This window comes from Streptopelia decaocto (genome assembly GCF_964273445.1).
Source record: "Streptopelia decaocto genome assembly, chromosome: 27".
NCBI lineage: Eukaryota > Metazoa > Chordata > Aves > Columbiformes > Columbidae > Streptopelia > Streptopelia decaocto.
In genome coordinates, this window is record NC_138682.1 from 1,502,691 (window position 1) to 1,521,249 (window position 18,559).

General features: G+C 62.1%; 1 protein-coding gene across 2 annotated transcripts; it reads right to left on the reverse strand.

Moving 5' to 3' along the window:
* Positions 1-837: 837 nt before the first annotated feature.
* On the reverse strand, positions 838-16,649 carry RAPGEF3 (Rap guanine nucleotide exchange factor 3). Of its 2 annotated transcripts, none has more exons than XM_082073732.1 (27): positions 16,262-16,649; positions 12,189-12,242; positions 11,429-11,535; positions 11,173-11,294; positions 10,891-11,065; positions 10,555-10,639; positions 9,989-10,049; positions 9,706-9,782; positions 9,470-9,616; positions 8,475-8,584; positions 8,172-8,260; positions 7,165-7,243; positions 6,278-6,428; positions 6,111-6,193; positions 5,833-5,872; positions 5,118-5,199; positions 4,898-5,044; positions 4,691-4,788; positions 4,227-4,352; positions 3,962-4,143; positions 3,786-3,876; positions 2,989-3,039; positions 2,512-2,599; positions 2,320-2,384; positions 2,038-2,092; positions 1,880-1,951; positions 838-1,182 (listed from the first exon to the last, which is right to left on the reverse strand). In XM_082073732.1, the coding sequence occupies exons 1-27, from the start codon at positions 16,517-16,519 to the stop codon at positions 1,064-1,066; spliced, it is 2,814 nt and encodes a 937-aa protein (XP_081929858.1). In that variant the 5' UTR covers positions 16,520-16,649; the 3' UTR covers positions 838-1,063. The 2 variants fall into 2 exon arrangements, with proteins under 2 accessions (XP_081929858.1, XP_081929859.1); XM_082073733.1 differs by having other exon boundaries at positions 16,514-16,524.
* Positions 16,650-18,559: the final 1,910 nt, after the last annotated feature.

Genomic DNA, 18,559 nt, shown 5'->3' on the forward strand with positions numbered 1-18,559 from the left:
CGCCCAACCTGGGGCAAGGCTGGGGTGGCTTTGGCTTTGCTGTGGCTCCGTGGTGTCCTGGCTGGGGAGCTGTGAGCCCCCCCATGCTGGTACCCAACAAATGCGGGAGCTTTTGGGGCGGCGATCGGCCCCCAACCCCGCAGCTTCATCCCGGTTGGGAGGTTGTTGCTAAAACTGCTCCATGTGCATCCAGAGATGCTCTGGGGGTCCTCACCCCTGGGGTCCGTCAGCTCTGTCCTCTTTGAAGACATCTCCCCCAAACCTCTGCTCAGGGCTCAGCAGCAACTGGTCGCCGTTTGGGGAGAGCCCAAGCAGGTCATCATCTCCATCATGAGGCCACCAGTGTCCTTCCATAAGAGCTGCTGTCCTGCCTCTACGCCACAGCTGTACGCAGCTATTCCTGCCCCATCCATGTGGGGAAACTGAGGCACAGAGAAGGTTGTGATCATCCCAAGCTCTGGCAGCACACGTTGGTTTAAACCCCAACAGTCCTGATGGGGATAAAGTCACTTTTCTCATGGCTCCTGGGGTCGTGGGGGACAGGGGATGCAGCCAGCACCCCCAGGGGACACATAGGACAGAGGGAAGGACAGGTCCCCTGTAGGGCTGCCCCCCAGATCTGTGGGTCAGCAGAGCAGCACGAGCCAGACCCTGAGCTCAGCCTGGGTGTCCCCAATGGGGACAGCCATGGTGTCCCCCATGTACAGGGATGCTCTGGCTCAGGATGGGGCCTCTCCCAGGGTGGGCAGCACTGGGGGGGCAGCCAGGGCTCCATCGCCCCCCGGCTGGCGCGGGGAGGGAATCCCGGCTGCTGCACGGAGACAGGGGAGCGCAGCCTTGTGTACAAAAATATCTCTATTGCTCCCTGCGCCCGCCCGCAGCCCCACGGGCTCCCGGCTGCCTCGCGGTGCTGGTCCCGGCACCCACAGCACAGCTGAGCAGAGGCGGCTCCCGGGCGGCTCCAGCGCAGCCCCGTGCCCGGTGCCACTGGGAGCAGAGCTGCGGGGCTGTCCCTGCCACCGACACAGGGTGACGCGTCCCTGCTCTGGTCCCCTCCGGCCTGTCAGGACTCCAGGTCGCGGGAGAGCCGCAGCAGCTCCTTCTGGCTGTCGATGGCTTTCAGGTGCTGCAGGTACGCCCAGGTGGAGACGGGGCTCCGCACGCTCAGCGACTGCTCCGAGCCTGCCGGGAGAGCCGGGATCAGGGCTGCGCTCACTGCTCAACCTCCGGCTGGTCAACCCCCTCCATCATCATTGGCCAGCCCTCCCCATCACCTCTGGCCAACTTTCTCCACCACCACTGGCAAACCTGCTCTATCACCACTGCCCAACCCTCTCCATTGGCCAACCTTCTCCATCACCTTTGCCCAACCCTCTCCATTGGCCAACCTTCTCCATCACCACTGCCCAACCCTCTCCATTGGCCAATCTTCTCCATCACCATTGCCCAGCCCTCTCCATTGGCCAACATTTTCCATCACCATTGCCCAACCCTCTCCATTGGCCAACCTTCTCCATCACCTTTGCCCAACCCTCTCCATTGGCCAACCTTCTCCAACACCACTGCCCAACCCTCTCCATTGGCCAATCTTCTCCATCACCATTGCCCAGCCCTCTCCATTGGCCAACATTTTCCATCACCATTGCCCAACCCTCTCCATCACCGCTGGCCAACCCTCCCCATCACCGCTGGCCAACCCTCCCCATCAGCAGCATCTGGACCAACTTTCACCCACCACAACCAGGCTGACACCCTCAGGATGTCCCTGTGGGACCCCCCCACCAAGGACGGTGGGTGCATGCTCTCCTGGGCAGGCCCCAAGGGGTGGGGGTCCCCCAACACAGGGGTGGGAGGGCAGATGGGTGACCCCCAGACCTACATGTGGAGATCCTGACGGACTTGGGGTCCTCCGGCCGGTGCGGGGAGCGACTTCGCAGAGGGGACAGTGGAGCTGGATGTGGACAGAGAGCAGGAGCTCAGCCCCGTCCCCACAGGAGCGTCGGTCCCTAGGGTCCGTGCCCCCCCAGGGACACTCACCGTGCGCCTGGCCCCGGCAGCGCTGCAGGACACGCAGGGTCTTTGCCATCATGTGCTGTGGGCAATGCACAAAGGTCACTTGCTGTCACCTGGCCCCACTTTGCTGTTAAAACACTGTCCCCTCCAGCTTCACCGGTGGCTGCGGCTGCCCCGGGGGCCCTGGCTGGGGTGGGGGGATTCTGCCCTAACATCGCGGGGATGCTCTGGATCTGCATCCCAGGGGACGGGGACACAGAAGGTGCCCCAAGGGGGGTCCCTGGGGAGCCAACCCGCCCCACTCACCATCTTCTCAAAGTTGATGAGGTTCTCGGCCATCGTGCGGTTGCCCTCGTGGATGAACGTCATGTCTGCGAGGGGGGTTTGGGGATCAGATTGGGTCTTCTGGTCCCTGGGGTGGGCTGGGTGTCCCCAAAGGGGTCCCTGCCCCGCCACCCAACCCATTCCCAGCCTCACCCCCCAAGCCAAGACACCCACCTTTGAGCAGGAGGGGCATGAAGGGGATGATGGGGGGGCTCAGCTTGGCGACGGCCAAGCGATAGACCCTGTGGTTCCACGACGGGTCCTGGGGACGGAGAGGGACCTCAGCGCAGGGCAGGCAGGGGACACAGTGGCACCCCTGGGACCTTGTAGCTTTTGGGAGCCCCAGCAAACTGGGGTGACCCTGTGCCACAAAACTCCCCCAAGTCTGCCCTCTGCTACCCCAAACCCTCCGAGAAGGGGGATATGAGGTGGGAAGGGGACATGGGGCAGCAAGGGGACATGGGGAGGGAAGGCAGGTACAGCGTGAGAAGGGTGACATGGGGCAGGAAGGGGACATGGGGCAAGAAGTGGGATATGGGGCAGGAGAGGGATATGAGGAGGGAAGGGAGACAGGGGACACGAAGGGGACACAGGACAGGAAGGGGGACATGGACAGGAGGGGCACATGGGACACGAGGGGGCTGCGCTCACCAGCATCCGCTCCAGCGCCGAGTGCAGCTTTCGAATCTTGTGGGGCAGCCTCTGCGCAGAGAGAGGGTCATGGGTGCTGGCACCCCAGCTCTGCCACCCCCAGCCCCCCCAGCTCCGCCGGCACCTCCTGCTCTGCGTTCACCCCTTTGCACTCCTGGGCTCTGCTGCTCCGGGTACCCCATGGGCTCAGAGCTGCTCTATTATGGGGGATTGTGGCCCCAGGCTGGGTCTAACCAGCCCCCAGGGCCGGTCCCAGCCCCCTGCCCTCAGCAGGACCAGAGCTTTGGGGTGCAGAGTCTGATGGGACCACAGCACCCAAGTCACCCCTGCCCAGGGGACCTGGCAATGGAGCTGGTGAGGGGCTGGAGCACAAGTGTGATGGAGCGGCTGAGGGACCTGGGGGGTTCATCTGGAGAACAGGAGCTGAGGGGAGACCTTCTGATCTCTGAACTGCCTGAAAGGAGCTTGGAGCATGGAGGGGGTTTGTCTGTGCTCCCAAGTGATAAAACAAGAGGAAATGGCCTCAAGTTGCGCCAGGGGAGGTTGAGGTTGGATGTGGGGAACAATTTCTTCCCCAAAGGGCTGTGGGGCATTGAACAGGCTGCCCAGGGCAGTGCTGGAGTCACCATCCCTGGAGGGTTGGACAGACGGACATGAGGTTCTCAGGACATGGGGCAGTGCCAGGAGTGGCTTAACTCAATGATCTTGAGGATCTCTTCTAACTACAATAATTCTCTGACTCTCTGATCCCCGCAGAGCTCAGGGGAGCCGGCAGCAGCGCAGAGGTGGTTTGTTACCTCCCAGGTCCTGGCCAGGCGGCTGACGGCCGTGTTGCTCACACCAAACATCACCGCAAAGAAGGAATTCAGGTTCTTCTGCTCCTTGAGGCTGCAGGTGAGGATGGAGTTAGGCAGGGAGGTCACCACCGGTTGCATCCTCGTGGGACCGGGTGGCAGATGGTCAGGAGACTCACTGTGCGGCCAGTTTGATGAACTTGCGGAGGAGCTGGGCTCGCCGGCCCACCTCGGGGCACAGGCACAGCTCGGTGGCCACCCAGTACTGCAGCTCGTTGAACCGCCGCATCACCCGCTCCAGGTTGGCCGTGGTCACCTCGTGAAACTTCTGCGGCCCCACGATGTAGTGGATCATTTCCACCTGCAGAGCCCCAGGCGGTGGTTGAAGGGGACGCCCAAAAGCCACCACCCCGGAGGCGTCTCCCGCCCCCACACTGGCCCTACCTGGTGAATGCTCTTGAAGAGGTTCCAGTCGTAGTCGGTGAGGTGACTGGCCAGGTCCTTGGAGCTGATGAGGTCCAGGGTCTCTGAGGAGCCGACGTGGGGGCCCAGCTGCTCAGGGTGGGGGGTCTGGGGACAGCAGAGGGGACGTCCAACCCCTCCTGCCATCAGCAACCACAGCGGGGACGGCGACACCAGCCCCTTCCCCAGGGGAGAGGAGCAGGGAGGGATGGACTCCCCCAACCCCAGCCCCAAATCCCACTCTGGGGAGGCCCAGCCTGGTGCTGCCCATCCCCAAACCACATCCCATCCCTGGAGACATCCCAGGCCAGGCTGGACAGGGCTCTGAGCAACCTGAGCTGCTGAAGATGTCCCTGCTCACGGCAGGGGTGGCACTGGATGACATTTGAAGGTCCCTTCGACCCAAACTATTCAATGATTTATGATTCTAAGACCCCCAGGCTTACCAGGCTGCCCAGCTCCTCCACGCTGACGGCAAAGAGCCGCTCGTTGAGCCCCAGTGCTGTGAACACCCCCACGGCGTCCGGCTGCAGCCCCACTTTATCTGCGGGAGACAGGACGGTGGGTGCGGGGACAGAGAAGGGACCGGATCCTGGCAGGGCAGGGGACATGGCCACCACGGCACGGTGACACCCCCGCGATGCCGCCCTCACCTCCGGCTGAATTCACCTTCACCAGGACGTGCTCCCCGTGCCGGCCGAGCCGCGGGGCGAGCGAGCGCAGGACGTCCCGCACCGAGGCGTTGACAGGCAGCACGGTGACCAGGCACGAGTGGTCGGCTCTGTAGATCTCGTAGGGCACTATGGGGGATGGAAACGGAATTTTGTGTCCTGCTGCTGGGGAGGGGACGGTCCCCATCCTGCGCGGCCGTACCTTTGTCCTGGGCTCTTAAGGCACAGCTGCTGTTCGGAGTCGCCTCCTCCTGGCTCGCCAGCCAGCTCGCCGAGCTCCGAGCCTGCGGCCAAGGTGGGAGAAAGTGGGGAATCCCAGAGCGTCAGGGGTTGAAGGGACCTGGAAAGCTCATCCAGTGCAATCCCCCCATGGAGCAGGAACACCCAGATGAGGTTACACAGGAACCAGGCGGGTTGGAATGTCTGCAGAGAAGGAGACTCCACAACCCCCTGGGCAGCCTGGGCCAGGCTCTGCCACCCTCACCACGAACAAGTTTCTGCTCAGATTCAAGCGGAACCTCCTGTGTTCCAGTTTGCACCCACTGCCCCTTGTCCTGTCCCTGGTTGTCACCCAGAAGAGCCTGGCTCCATCCTCCTGACACTCCCCCTTTCCATATTGATCCCCAGGAATGAGTCCCCCCTCAGTGTCCTCTTGTCCAGCTCCAGAGCCCCAGCTCCCTCAGCCTTTCCTCACCCGGGAGATGCTCCACTCCCTCCAGCATCTTGGTGGCTGTGCTGGACTCTCTCCAGCAGTTCCCTGTCCTGCTGGAACTGAGGGGCCACAACTGGACACAAGATTCCAGATGTGGACACAATATTCCAGATGCCACCACAGTGGCCACCCCTCTGGCCAGAGGTCCCCAGAGGGCAAGAGGTGACCCAGAGCTCTACACCCACCCCCCCAGGGCCACCCCTACCTTGGGCTGGGGAGAAACGCTGCCATCTCCATTCTCCGTTCTGCAGAGAGAAGATACAGGTGCTGTTAGAGCCCCATGATCATCACCTCATGCTGGAGATAAAACTGGGTTGTGCAGCCTGAGCATCCCTGTGACCCCGGGCCCTGGGTGTGTGACACCCTCCCTGTGGCTGGGGTGCAGGACACGGGGGGTGCAGGACACGGGCACCAGTGGTGGCACTGGGGCACAGAACCAGACTCTGTTGGTTGGGGACACGTCTCCCTCCTCGGGGCACTCACGCCCAGGGCCGCCGCCGCTCCTGTCCTTGCTCCTGCGCCATCCCGCCCAGGCGGGGGTCCCGGCTCGCCAGGTCCGCCAGGTTCTGCGGGAGGAAGGTGCCCAGCAGTCAGGATGGGGTTGTGACAGCCAGACCCCCCTGGGGACATCCCTGTCCCCCTTCCCGTACCTGCAGCAGGGCCGTGGTGCTGCGGTCGCCCTGCAACAGCCGCCCGTAGAGCAGCACCCACTGGCTCACCAGCCGCAGGATCTTCCGGCGCTTGTGCAGGGAGTAGGTGGCCTTGTCCTGCTCCGACCCCTCCAGTGGTTCTGCACGGAAACTGGGACCAGTCAAGGACACCAGTGTGGGTGGTGGGGAGCAGACAAGGACCCGCAGGATGGGATTGGAGATGGGGATGTGCCCTGTGCCCAAGAGCCTGGAGGATTCATGGAATCACAGGAGGGTTTGGGTTGAAGGGACCTTCAAATGTCACCCTACCCACCCCTGCCATGAGCAGGGACATCTTCAGCAGCTCAGGGTGCTCAGAGCCCCGTCCAGCCTGGCCTGGGATGTCTCCAGGGATGCTTCATTCACCACCTCTCTGGCCAACCTGGGCCAGGCTCTCACCACCCTCAGGGCAACAATTGCCTTTTATCCAGCCTGAATCTCCCTCCTTGAGCTTAAAACCATCACCCCTTGTCCTACCGCAACAGGTCCTGCTCAAAAGTCTGTCCCCATCTTTCTTCAGGCCCCTTTTAAGCACTGAAAGGCCGCACTAAGGTCTCCCCGGAGCTTCTCTTCCCAGCTGAACACCCCAGCTCTCTCAGCCGTTCCTCCCAGCAGAGCTGCTCCAGCCTCGCATCATTTCTGCGGCTCCTCTGGCCCCTCTCCAGCAGGTCCAGGTCTGTCCTGTGCTCAGGACCCCAGAGCTGGACGCGGTGCCCGGGGGGTCTCAGCATAGCAGAAAATTCAGGGCTCCCACTGGGGTGACAGGGACCAAGGTGCTGGTCCCTGGTGGGGGGTGCATGGGGTAGGATGGAACCCACTCCCTCCCAGTTCCAGCCGCTGAAGGATACTGGTGGAGCAGAGCTCTGCAGAGCTGCGTGGTCGGCATGAACACGGTGTAGGTCAGCAGAAAATCCCCCAACAGCGTGTCTGCAAGAGAGAAGCCACCAGTGGTCACCCGCCATGGTCCCCAGTGTATTTGGGACACAGTGGTCACAGCCAGGCAGCACGGCTGCCCAGGAAAGTGTCACCCATGCCCTGTGTGGGGTCGGTCTGCGGTGTCCCCCTATGGTGACCGTGCTCACTGTGGGTCACTTTTGGCTCCTAAATGTCCTGGGAAGGGCTATGGGCTCTGGGGGATGGAGGAGAATTAAGGGGTTGTGCTAAAGCTCAGTGCTCAGCAGACAAGGCAGCCCCGGTGACGCCGGCTTGGCAGCGCTGATTTGTTGCCCGCTGGGGACATCTCCTGGTCTCGTATCTCCAGCAGCAGAGGGAGGTGGAGAGACGTGGGAGAGGAGGGAGGAGATAGAATCGCAGAAACATTTTGGTTGGAAAAGCCCCTCAAGATCATTCGAGTCCAACCGTTCCCCACCCCTGTCCCTGCCCCATGTCCTGAACCTCATGTCCGTCTGTCCAACCCTCCAGGGATGGTGACTCCAGCACTGCCCTGGGCAGCCTGTTCAATGCCCCACAGCCCTTTGGGGAAGAAATTATCCCAAATTTCCAACCTCGACCTCCTTCTCCAACTCCTTCCCCAGCTCTGTTCCCTTCTCTCAACTCATTCCATCACCTCAAGGTCTTTCTTGTTCTGAAGGGTCAAAAACTACCCCCAGAATTCAACATTTGGTCTCCCAGGTGCCCAGCACAGGGACGGTCACTACCCTGGGCCTGCTCCGGGCACTGGGGCTTCTTCCCTCTCCTTGCCCCAATGGGGCATTTTAGGGTGAGAGGACCAGCTTTTGGGGCTGAACATTGGTAATAAGGCAGTCCCGCAGGGTGCTGGTCCCCGTGCCAGCGCCCTGTCCCCAAAGTTGCTCTGGGATGTGGTCCATGGAGCAAGGGGGACACCCCCACCTACCCACGGGGTCATAGAGGGTGGCATCCAGCCTCATGAACTCCAGCAGATGCTCCAGGATCTTCTCCGGCGTCCCAGCCATCACAAAGTACCTGGCGGGCAGAGCATGGGGGACATCAGGGGAGGATGCGGCACCGCAACTGTGGGCAGGGCCAGCACGCTGGGCCACCGGGCCACTCGACACAGCTCGTCAGCATGGCTTGATGTCCCCGTTCCCCTCTGGGGACACAGTCCTCCCAGCAAACTCGCTGCGGGAAGGCCGAGCGCGGCAGAAGGAGCAGGGGGACGGGGCCAGGCTGCTGTCACCTGCTGCTCCGTGCCGGGGCCGGCTGGTTGCTGCCACCTTGCAGGTTCTTCTGCAGGACCAGCACCACCTTCCCGTGCTCCTTCAGGCGCACAGTGTTGGCCTCCACATCCTAGAGAGAAAAAAACAGCCCTTATAGTCACAGAATCACAGATGGTTTGGGTTGAAGGGACCTTCACATGTCACCTTACCCACCCCTGCCATGAGCAGGGACATCTCCAGCAGCTCAGGGTGCTCAGAGCCCCGTCCAGCCTGGCCTGGGATGTCTCCAGGGATGGTTCATCCACCACCTCTCTGGCCAACCTGGGCCAGGCTCTCACCACCCTCAGGACCAACATTATCCTTATTACCCAGCCCAAATCTCTCCTCTCTTAGTTTAAAACCATCACCCCTTGTCCTATCTCAACAGGTCCTGCTCAAAAGTCTGTCCCCATCTTTCTTCAGGCCCCTATTAAGCACTGAAAGGCCGCACTAAGGTCTCCCCGGAGCTTCTCTTCCCAGCTGAACACCCCAGCTCTCTCAGCCGTTCCTCCCCCAGAGCTGCTCCAGCCTCGCATCATTTCTGCAGCTCCTCTGGCCCCTCTCCAGCAGGTCCAGGTCTGTCCTGTGCTCAGGACCCCAGAGCTGGACGCGGTGCCCGGGGGGTCTCACAGAGCGGAGCAGAGGGGACAATCCCCTCCCTGCACCTGCTGCCCCCGGGGCTGGGGCTGCAGCCCAGGGTACCACTGATCTGGTGCCAGCGCATGTTGCTCTTCACGTCCCATCTTTTATCCACCACCACCCCCAAGTCCTTTCCTGCTCTCCATCCCTCCATCCCAGCCTGGATGGACATTATCATTTGTCACCTCAGCCCAGCTCGGATCCATCAGGCAACGCTCATCTAGCTGGTGGCAGCCCAAACCCCCACACTGTCACACAAGTAGCATCCTCCCCTTCCAGCACCCTGGGGGTGCACAGCGTGCCCCGACTGGCACCCGGCCCCTCTAGCCCCCGTCACCTTGAGGATGCGGTTGAAGTCCTGCTTGTCCACGCGGAGGAAGTGGCAGTTGTCCTCCCGCAGGATGATGGTGGCCGCCCGCGGCGCGTCGTTCACCAGCGCCAGCTGCCCAAAGTCGTCCCCTTCATGCAGGGTGGCCACCAAGCCCTGGCGGGGGTGACATGATGGGTGAGGGATGGGGTGGGAGCCCTTGTCCCTGCTGGGGGACAGTGAGTGTCTGGAGTGGACGTACCCACCTTGCCGTGGGTGACCACGTTCACCGAGCCCTTCCAGATGATGTACCATGAGGTGCCTTTGTCTCCTTGGCTGAACACTGCCGGGGAACGGTGACATCCAGCAGTCGAAGAGGGGGAGCCCCCAAGCACCCCACCCATCCCAAGCCCCCAGCTGAGGTGAATACTCCTGTCCCCTCCACCCCTGGGCCACCAGGAGACAGCAGGAGCACCCCCATCAATAACTACAGGTCCAGGTGTTGTCCCCAGGCTGGGGACCCTTTCTCCTGGGACACGCGATACTCACGCACGGTGCCCGCTCTCGGGTGCGACTCGAACATCAGCACGGACGCCAGTTCCCGCTTCACCTGCGGCAAGAGGCACGTGGGTCACCCCAGCCCGGAGCTGAGTGAGGAGGGGACACAGGGGACAAGGTGGGAAGGGGACCTGGGGATGCTCAGAGAGGGACAGGAGAGGATGCCCAGGTGGGAAGTCATAGAATTATAGAATCACAGAAGGGTTCGGGTTGAAGGGACCTCCCCAGCTCCCCCAGTGCCCCCCCTGCCATGACAGGGACATCTTCAGCAGCTCAGGGTTTCTTAGAGCCCCGTCCAGCCTGGCCTGGGATGTCTCCAGGGATGCTTCATCCACCACCTCTCTGGCCAACCTGGGCCAGGCTCTCACCACCCTCAGGGCCAACAATTGCCTTTTATCCAGCCTGAATCTCCCTCCTTGAGTTTAAAACCATCACCCCTTGTCCTATCGCAACAGGCCCTGCTAAATGGAAGTGATGGGATGCAGGAGGATTTGGGGACCAGGAGCAGTTGGGGGGGACACACAGGCCACAGCGGGGACAGACACGGCCGCACTCACCGAGTTGGAGAGATGAGCCACGGCTTTGATGTGCAGCAGCTCCTCAAAGATGAGCTCCAGCTCATCCTCCGTGCGCTGGGCAGGCCTGGGAGGGCAGCGGGGGGTGAGCAGCCGCCTGTGTCCCCTGTCCCCCCATCCCGGGGCACAGACACCCCTCCCCAGGCACAAACCCTGCCCAGGCAGACACATTCTCCCTCCCCATCTGCCAGATGTGGAAGAGATGCTCAGGTCACCCCATCCCTTTGGTGCTCCAGATTCCCCCAGAGCGGGGTCCAAATGAGCCCCCCATCCCGCCTCGTCCCCTCTACGTCCCCTGGGGACAGCCCAGCCACTCACGGCTTGCGCAGGGCCATGGTGAGCAGCGCGTCGGGGCCCAGCTGGGCTAGGAAGGCCAGTGCCTCCAGCAGCTCCTCCGCATCCCGCAGCCCGGCGCCGGGCTCGGGGCTCAGCTCCAGCTCGGCAAAGCGATAAAACTGGGTGTCCTTGTCCTGGAAATGCCACTCCTGCTTCACTGCGGGGAGGGGAGAGCGCCCATCAGCTCGGCTGGGGAACCCATGGGAGCCCCCAGGAGCCCCCAGTGTGCCCGTCACCCCGTCACCCGCCACCGCCTGTCCTCACCGTGGGTCAGGATGCCACCGTCCACCAGCACCTGGCAGATGCCGACAGCCTGGCTGCGCGTCTGCACGGCCAGCCCGGCGCTCAGCAGCCAGTCCACCAGCTCCTTCCCCGAGCAGCACTGCCTGCAAGGGGACGGGATGACAAGACTGTCCCCAAAACCGGGCTTGAGCACCCAGCAGCCCTGTTGGGGATGGGCAGGACCAGCCCTGTCACCCTCGGAGCCCGTGGTGTCCCCCGGTGTGGCCGTGGGTCCCACCTGTGGTGTCGCAGGTGATGCTTGTGGTCGCGGATGAGGCCGGGGCGGGAGCTGGTGAGGTGGGTGAACAGGAGCTTTCCCGCACGCCAGATCTTCTCCGGGGATGCCTGGGGGGGAAGAGGATTAGGGAGTGGATTGGGAAGTGGGGAGAAACCACAGAATCATTTCGGTTGGAAAAGCCCCTCAAGACCATCGAGTCCAACCACAACCCACCCCGGCACTGCCCCATGTCCTGGGAACCTCATGTCCGTCTGTCCAACCCTCCAGGGATGGCGACTCCAGCACTGCCCTGGGCAGCCTGTTCAATGCCCCACAGCCCTTTGGGGAAGAAATTATCCCAAATTTCCAACCTCAACCTCCCCTGGTGCAACTTGAGGCCGTTTCCTCTTGTTTTATCACTTGGGAGCACAGACCAACCCCCTCCATGCTCCAAGCTCCTTTCAGGCAGTTCAGAGATCAGAAGGTCTCCCCTCAGCTCCTGTTCTCCAGCTGAACCCCCCAGCTCCCTCAGCCGCTCCCATCACACTTGTGCTCCAGCTCCTTCGAACGGGGAGGGCACGGACCCCAACGTCTCACACAGCCCATGATCCCCATCACCCATCCCCAGGAACAATCCATCCCAAGGGCACGAGCACCCAGGAGCTGAGCCCCAGAGCAGGGGGTGCTCTGGCCCCCCACCCCTCCCAGCCTTCAGGACATGGTTTTCCATCTCCCCCTTCCCCAAACCCATCTCCTTGTATGTTTTCCCAGCCCCCCCGACCTGGGTGAGGCTGTGTCCATAGTCCAGGGTAGATTCAGTCTCCAAAAGCGGGGTCTGAAAAATGGAAATACAGGGGGGTTGGTGGCCGTGGGGGCTCCGCTGTGTCCCCCCTCGCCCCGCACACCCCACCAGCTGCTCATTGCAGTGGGTTGGACTGGATGACTTAAATGTCTCTTCCATGCAAACTATTCGATGATTCTATGGTGCATTTCAGCCTCATCCGGGCGAGGAGACGAGTGTACGGGGGCCCGAACCCCCAGACACCCCCCGTGGTTACGTTGAGCTTCAGAAAGGGAAGCGCATTCAAACGAGGGTGCCGGGAGATAAAAGGAGTTAAAAGGGATCAAACAGGGATCAAAGACGTCGCGTTTGAGATGGGGAATTTGCCACTGGAGGTGAAGGACTTGAGAACGGAGCCCCTGGGGAGGGACAGGTGTCCAGCCTGGGGGGGTTTCCTACAGCTTTGAACCTGGGTTCAAACACAGAGGACATGGAAAAGATCCCAAACTCCTATTAATTGGGGGAAGAGCGCAAGGACCCTCCCCTGCAAGCATCGTATTGGGAGACAGTTCTCAAATCACAGCAGGAATGGAAACAACTATACATCTATATAAATATAATGCTATAATCTATATAAAAATATATATAATAAAATATAAATCTATGCAATAATTCCTGAGAAATCGGCTGTAACAAACCACCGGGACATGGGGTCCTGCCTGCCCGTCCTAAACCGTTTGTTCATCCCAAACCCTACCTGCCCATCCCAAACCCTGCCTGCCTGTCCTAAACTCTGTCTGTTCTTCCCAAACCCTGCCTGCCTGTCCTAAACTCTGTCTGTTCTTCCCAAACACTGCCTGTCCATCCTAAACCCTACCAGTGCATCCCAAACCCTGCCTGCCCGTCCCAAACCCTGCCTGCCCGTCCCAAACCCTGCCTGCCCGTCCTAAACTGTCTGTTCATCCCGAACCCTACCTGCTTGTCCTAAACCCTGCCAGCCCATCCTAAACCCTACCAGTGCATCCTAAACCCTGCCTGCCTGTCCTAAATTGTCTGTTCATCCCAAACCCTGCCTGCCCGTCCCAAACCCTGCCTGCCCATGCTAAACCCTGCCTGCCCATCCCAAATCCTACCTGCCCATCCCAAACCCTACCTGCTTGTCCTAAACCCTACCTGCTTGTCCTAAACCCTACCTGCTTGTCCTAAACCCTGCCTGCCCATCCTAAATCCTACCTGCCCATCCCAAACCTGCCTGCCCATCCTAAACCCTGCCTGCCCATCCCAAACCTGCCTGCCCATCCTAAACCCCGCCTGCCCGTCCCAAACCCTGCCTGCTTGTCCTAAACCCTACCTGCTTGTCCTAAACCCTGCCTGCTCACCCCTGCCTGCCCCAAGCTGCCCCCTCGTTCCCTCCAGCCCTTTCCAAACCCCCAGGGCTCCCCCATCCTGCTCCGGATGCTGCCTCGAGCCCCCAACCTGCCCCCCGCAGTTTACAAGCAGCTCAGGAGCGATTCGGGGAGCAGAGGGAAACAAGCGGCTCCGCGAAGGCAGCCGGTCCCTGGGGACACTCCCGAGCCAGCCGCTGGGCCGGGGACACGGCGACTTACTCACTCTGCAAACTTTCCTGAGCCTCGTGACCGCCCCGTGGAACAGGAAACACCACGGCGATCGCTGAGCAAATGTTTGCAAACCGGAGCCGGGCTGCGGCCGGAGCGCGGAGCTGCCTCCCGGGGGACACGGGGATCGGTGTCACCCCCTTGGGTGCAAGTGACAGCTGCTCTGGTCCCCAAACAGCCCGTAAGTGAGGTCTGTCCTTGAGGGAAGGAGCCAGGATGTGTCACAGTCCTGCCCCAAGCCGCGCTCACAAGGACACCGATGCAGACTTACAAAAACCCTGACCCAGGATTAGCGCTCGGAGCGATTCCTCCCTCCTGGGTTTTTCTCTTTGCCAGACCAGCTCTGAGCCACGTGCAAAATCTCACGGATGGCCCCAAAAATCCCGAAGCATCCTTGCTCCCCAGCTCTCCATGCACAGGATGCCCTCCCCACCCTCAGCCCGTCTCAGTGTCGCAGCATCGCGCCCGCTGTCTCCAAGCAGCTTCCTAAGGAGTTGCCTTTTCCATCTTCCTGCTGCCGGGACGCGCGGCGCTGAGATCCTGCCTGTCTCCAGGAATCCGGCAGCGCCGGGCAGCCGGCCAAGGCCGCCCCAACCGTTCCGCGCTCGCGCGCCGCTTTTGTTTGGGATCCCGAGGAAAAACAACGGGAGTTATTTTCAGGCTTTACGGCTCCGGAGAAAGTCCTCGCCCATCCGCAGCCTCCAAAGGCACGGCAGCCGGCCAGGGGTTTGCCGTCCCCCCGCCCCGGGACACGCTCTGTCCCCTTTGTCCTCCGCAGGGACGTGGTGAGAGCTGGCACAGCAGCACTTGTGCTTGGGAAGGCTGAAGGATGGAGCTCCTTGGGGACATCGGGCTGTGATGTTCTGCTGATGCCAGCGAACGGGAGCCAAGACGCCAGGAGGAGCTTCCATGAGCCGTAGCCTTGCAGCGATGGGGACAAGTGACAATACTGTTGCTCCAAGGCACAGCCGGCCGGTTCCCTGCCATCCGCCTCTCCTGTACCTGGTGACACCACCCTCCTACCTGCAAAAAGTGGGGAAAACACCCCCTCTCTGCAAAGATCAGAGCCCCTCCAATGGCCAGCGGTTGTCCCCAAGCACAGGGGAGCCACTCGGGGAGGGGACACTCCTGTCACACTGCACCTGACTTGGTCAGGTTTACCCTAATCAGTTCAGTGTGGCAACGCTGCAGCCCGTGGCTTTCCTGCTCTCTCCAAAATTAAGTTCCTAAAAGTTCTCGGGAGAAAATAAATCAGGAAGAAGGGGGGAAAAAGAGAAAAGAGCTTTCTTAAAAATGCTGAAAGGGGGTTGCTCCCTTAATTTCACTTTTGTTCCTTAAAAGCATTTGTCTCCGGTGTGAGAAGGGGAAGGTCACCCAGCTCAGCTGGGGCAGGGGAGGAGGCTCCAGGGTCACCTCTCAGCACAGAGGGGACAGCGAGAGGCTGAGAACAGGGACCAGGTGCCTTTTACACTGCAGAGACCCCCAAGAGACCAGCAGCTCCCGGCCAGGGGACGGCACGGACCCAGAGAGGAAGGACGTGATGTTGAGCGTCGTCCTGCTGCCAAGTGACAAGTTTCTCCTGCAGAAACAGCCCGATCCGGCGGGGAGGGAACGTTTGGAACCCCGTGTGCCGCGGGGCTGCGGGGGAAGGTGTTTCCTGTTCGCACACCCGCAGTTGGGGTGTGCTGCCCGGCTGCCGGCCGCCCGAGCACAATAGCACCGGGCTCATTTCATGCCTGGGTGCCAGCTCCACCTGGAGAAGGGGCGAGAGCAGAAATGCGCTCCCTGCTCGCCTCGCCTTGCTCCTGCACACTTCGCTTTGCTCCGTGCACACCTGGCTCCCTGCACACCTGGCTTTACTCTGTGTACACCTTGTTTTCTCCCTGCACACCTTGCTTCCTGCTCACCTGGCTTGGCTCCGTGCACACTTTGCTTTGCTCTGTGCACACCTGGTTTTACTCTGTGTGCACCTTGCTTTGCTCCCTGCACACCTCACCTTGCTCACCTGGCTTTGCTCCATGCACACCTCACCTTGCTCACCTTGCTTTGCTCCCTGCACACCTCACCTTGCTCACCTGGCTTTGCTCCATGCACACCTTACATTGCTCCATGCACGCCTGGCTCCCTGCTCACCTCGCCTCGCTCTCCTCAGCTCCAGCGCTCCCGGTCCCTAATCCCAGCCTGCTGCCAGGTCCCTGGGAAAGCAGCCAAGGGCCAGACCTGCCCTGCCAGGCCGTGCTTAGTAAAGCGGGACTAGAGGTGGCGTTAAGCCTTAAGGGGCCCCACTTGGCTCTTGCTCCAGCGAACCCCGTCCCTAACGAAGCACAGACGCCCGGAGCAAGGAGAGATTCTGCGAGGGGAAAGCCGGCAGCGTGGGGGCTCCGCGGCTCGGGGTCCGTCCCCGGGGGCTCTGGGTGGATGCCGGGGGGGGTCCCCTCCCTCCCAGCCCGCACTCACCCAGCGGATGCCCTGGATGGGGGGCCGGCTGCCCCCCTCGCCCTCCAGCCGGATCTCGTAGCTGCAGCTCCGGAACAAGTGCATCTTCTTCAGGAGCACCGGGAGCCGGTTACCGGCAGCCCCGGCGGGCAGCGGCGTTGCGGGGGTCGCAGCACCGCCCCCCGGCTCCAGCCCGTTTCGCTGCCGGCTCCGCGCTGCCGGGCCCCCCCGCGCCGCCTCCCCGGCCGCTCCCGCCGCCCCGGCCCCGCGAACCTTCATGCGGCGGCGGCGCGGGGGGGCGAAGCCATCGCGGCCGCAGCTCCGGGGCGGCTCCGGTGCTGCTCCGGTGGCGGCTCCGCTCGGGCCAGGACGGGGCCGGGACGCGCTCGGCGCCGCCGCCGCCGCGCCGGGTTGGGCTCCTCCCCGGGGTGGGATGGGGCCGGGAACGGGGAACCCCGCCCGCAGCTCCCGCCCTCCGCCCCATGGGCTTTTGGGCAACCCCCCGGCCTGAGCATCTTGGGGGGATCAGTCCCGACCTCCGCCCGCGGGGCGCCCCGTGCAGCCTGAGCCCTGCGTGTCCCCCTGGGACCCCAGTCCCTGGTGTCCCCAGGAGCCCCTGCCCTTCCCCCGAGCACCCCAATGTGACCCCAGGGACTGGGGTGACTTGAGGAGCTCCTGCCCTTCTCCTGACTCCCTATGTGTCCCCCTGGCGCCCCAATTCCTGGGCATTGGGGTGTCCCCAGGAGCCCCTGCCCTTCCCGCAAGCACCCCAATGTGACCCTGGGAATTGGGGTGACTTGAGGAGCCCTTGCCCTTCCCCTGAGCACCCACCAAGACCCCAGGAAATGGGGTGGCCCCAGGAGCCCCTGCCCTTCCTCTCTGCACCCCACCGAGACCCTGGGGATTGGGGTGACTAGAAGAGCCCCTACCCTTCTCCTGACTCCCTGTGTGACCCTCTGGGACCCCAGTTCCTGGGCATCGGGGTGTCCCCAGGAGCCCCTGCTCTTCCCCTGTGCACCCCAATGAGACCTCAGGGATTGGGGTGACTTGAGGAGCTCCTGCCCTTCCCCTGTGCACCCCACCAAGACCCCAGGGATCGGGGAACCACAGGGACCCCCTTGCTCCAGCTGGTCCTGCAGGGCCCAGCCTGATGGGGGGAGAACGGGGCCCAGAGGAGCTGGAAGCAAGAGGTGGTTTGTACTGGGGAGCTGGTCCCAGCCTCTGCGTGGGGGGACAGCGGAGCAGAGCTGGAGCGTGGCCCAGCGGTCCTGGGAGTGGGACTTTTGGCTAAAAATAACGGGTTTTCTGCCAAAAAAAAAGAGGTTTAAATTTTGAAATAAACCCTATTTTTCATTTTAAAAAAATATATATGTATTTGAACGTTTGTATTTAAATAAACCCCCACCCCAACCAGCAAAGCGATGAGAAATGTCAGCTGGATACAAGCGGTTTGGAGTGGCATCCTTGAGGCGATGCTGCTTCATCCCTCATGTAGGTGCCCCAGGGGCTTTGGGGGTCACGTCAGGCTCCCCGGGACCGTCACCCCTTGGGGCCACCCCCCGTGGGGAGATCAGATCTCCCAGCGTGGCCTTGGGCGAATCCTTGAGCAGCCGTGCGGAGGGGGCCACCAACCCTTCCTCCCCCCGGCTGCTCCTCCCGCCAGCGCCCCGAGGCAGAAAAGGCGCATTTTGTATTTCTCATGGAGACCTTGAGGCTCCGGGTGCTGCTGCAGCCGGATCACAACAAACCACCCCCGCACCCAAGAGTCTCGCACCGGGATCCGTCACCACTTACGCCGTGCCCGGAGTTGGCTCTTGTCTGCGGTTATTTGGTCCGGGATCTCCAAGGTGTAAAAATCCCTGGGCAGGCTCTGGACCCGTCATTTCCCCCGTATCCCTCCATTCCACGTGGCACCAGGTGTGCAACACACATCAGCTTTGCACTAACTGAGCCTGGGCTCCCAGCACGGGGTTTCACAGCCCTCAAGCAACTTCCAAAGGAAATCTCCCTGAGCGCAGCCCAAGGGGGGGGTCGTGGAAACAAAGTCTGGCACCAGCAAAGGTGTCTCAAGGTTTGACCACCCTCCCTCCTGCTCCGCTGCCCATCCTGGGCTGGCAAAGCCCAGCTCAGCTGCCCATCCTGGGCTGGCAAAGCCCAGCTCAGCTGCTCTGCTCTCCAGGAGCCGGTGCAGCGATGGAGCCGCTGGCGGGGCAGCGGGCCAGGGACCGGCCCTCCGCTGCACTGGGGGAGGATGCTGGCCCAGCTGCCACAGGGAGGAACCTTTGGAAAGCTCCCCGGCCTGGTGGAAAGTGCTCTGGG

Bases quoted from the DNA above. Each gene is read 5' to 3' on its own strand.
- RAPGEF3 (XM_082073732.1), bottom strand. From the start codon at position 16,519: ATGAAGGTTCGCGGGGCCGGGGCGGCGGGAGCGGCCGGGGAGGCGGCG. The intron at 6,194-6,277 runs GTACGGGAAGGG...TTCCTCCCGCAG, and splicing joins GCACCACGGCCCTGCTGCAG to AACCTGGCGGACCTGGCGAG. The intron at 4,789-4,897 runs GTGAGGGCGGCA...TGTCTCCCGCAG, and splicing joins GAAGGTGAATTCAGCCGGAG to ATAAAGTGGGGCTGCAGCCG.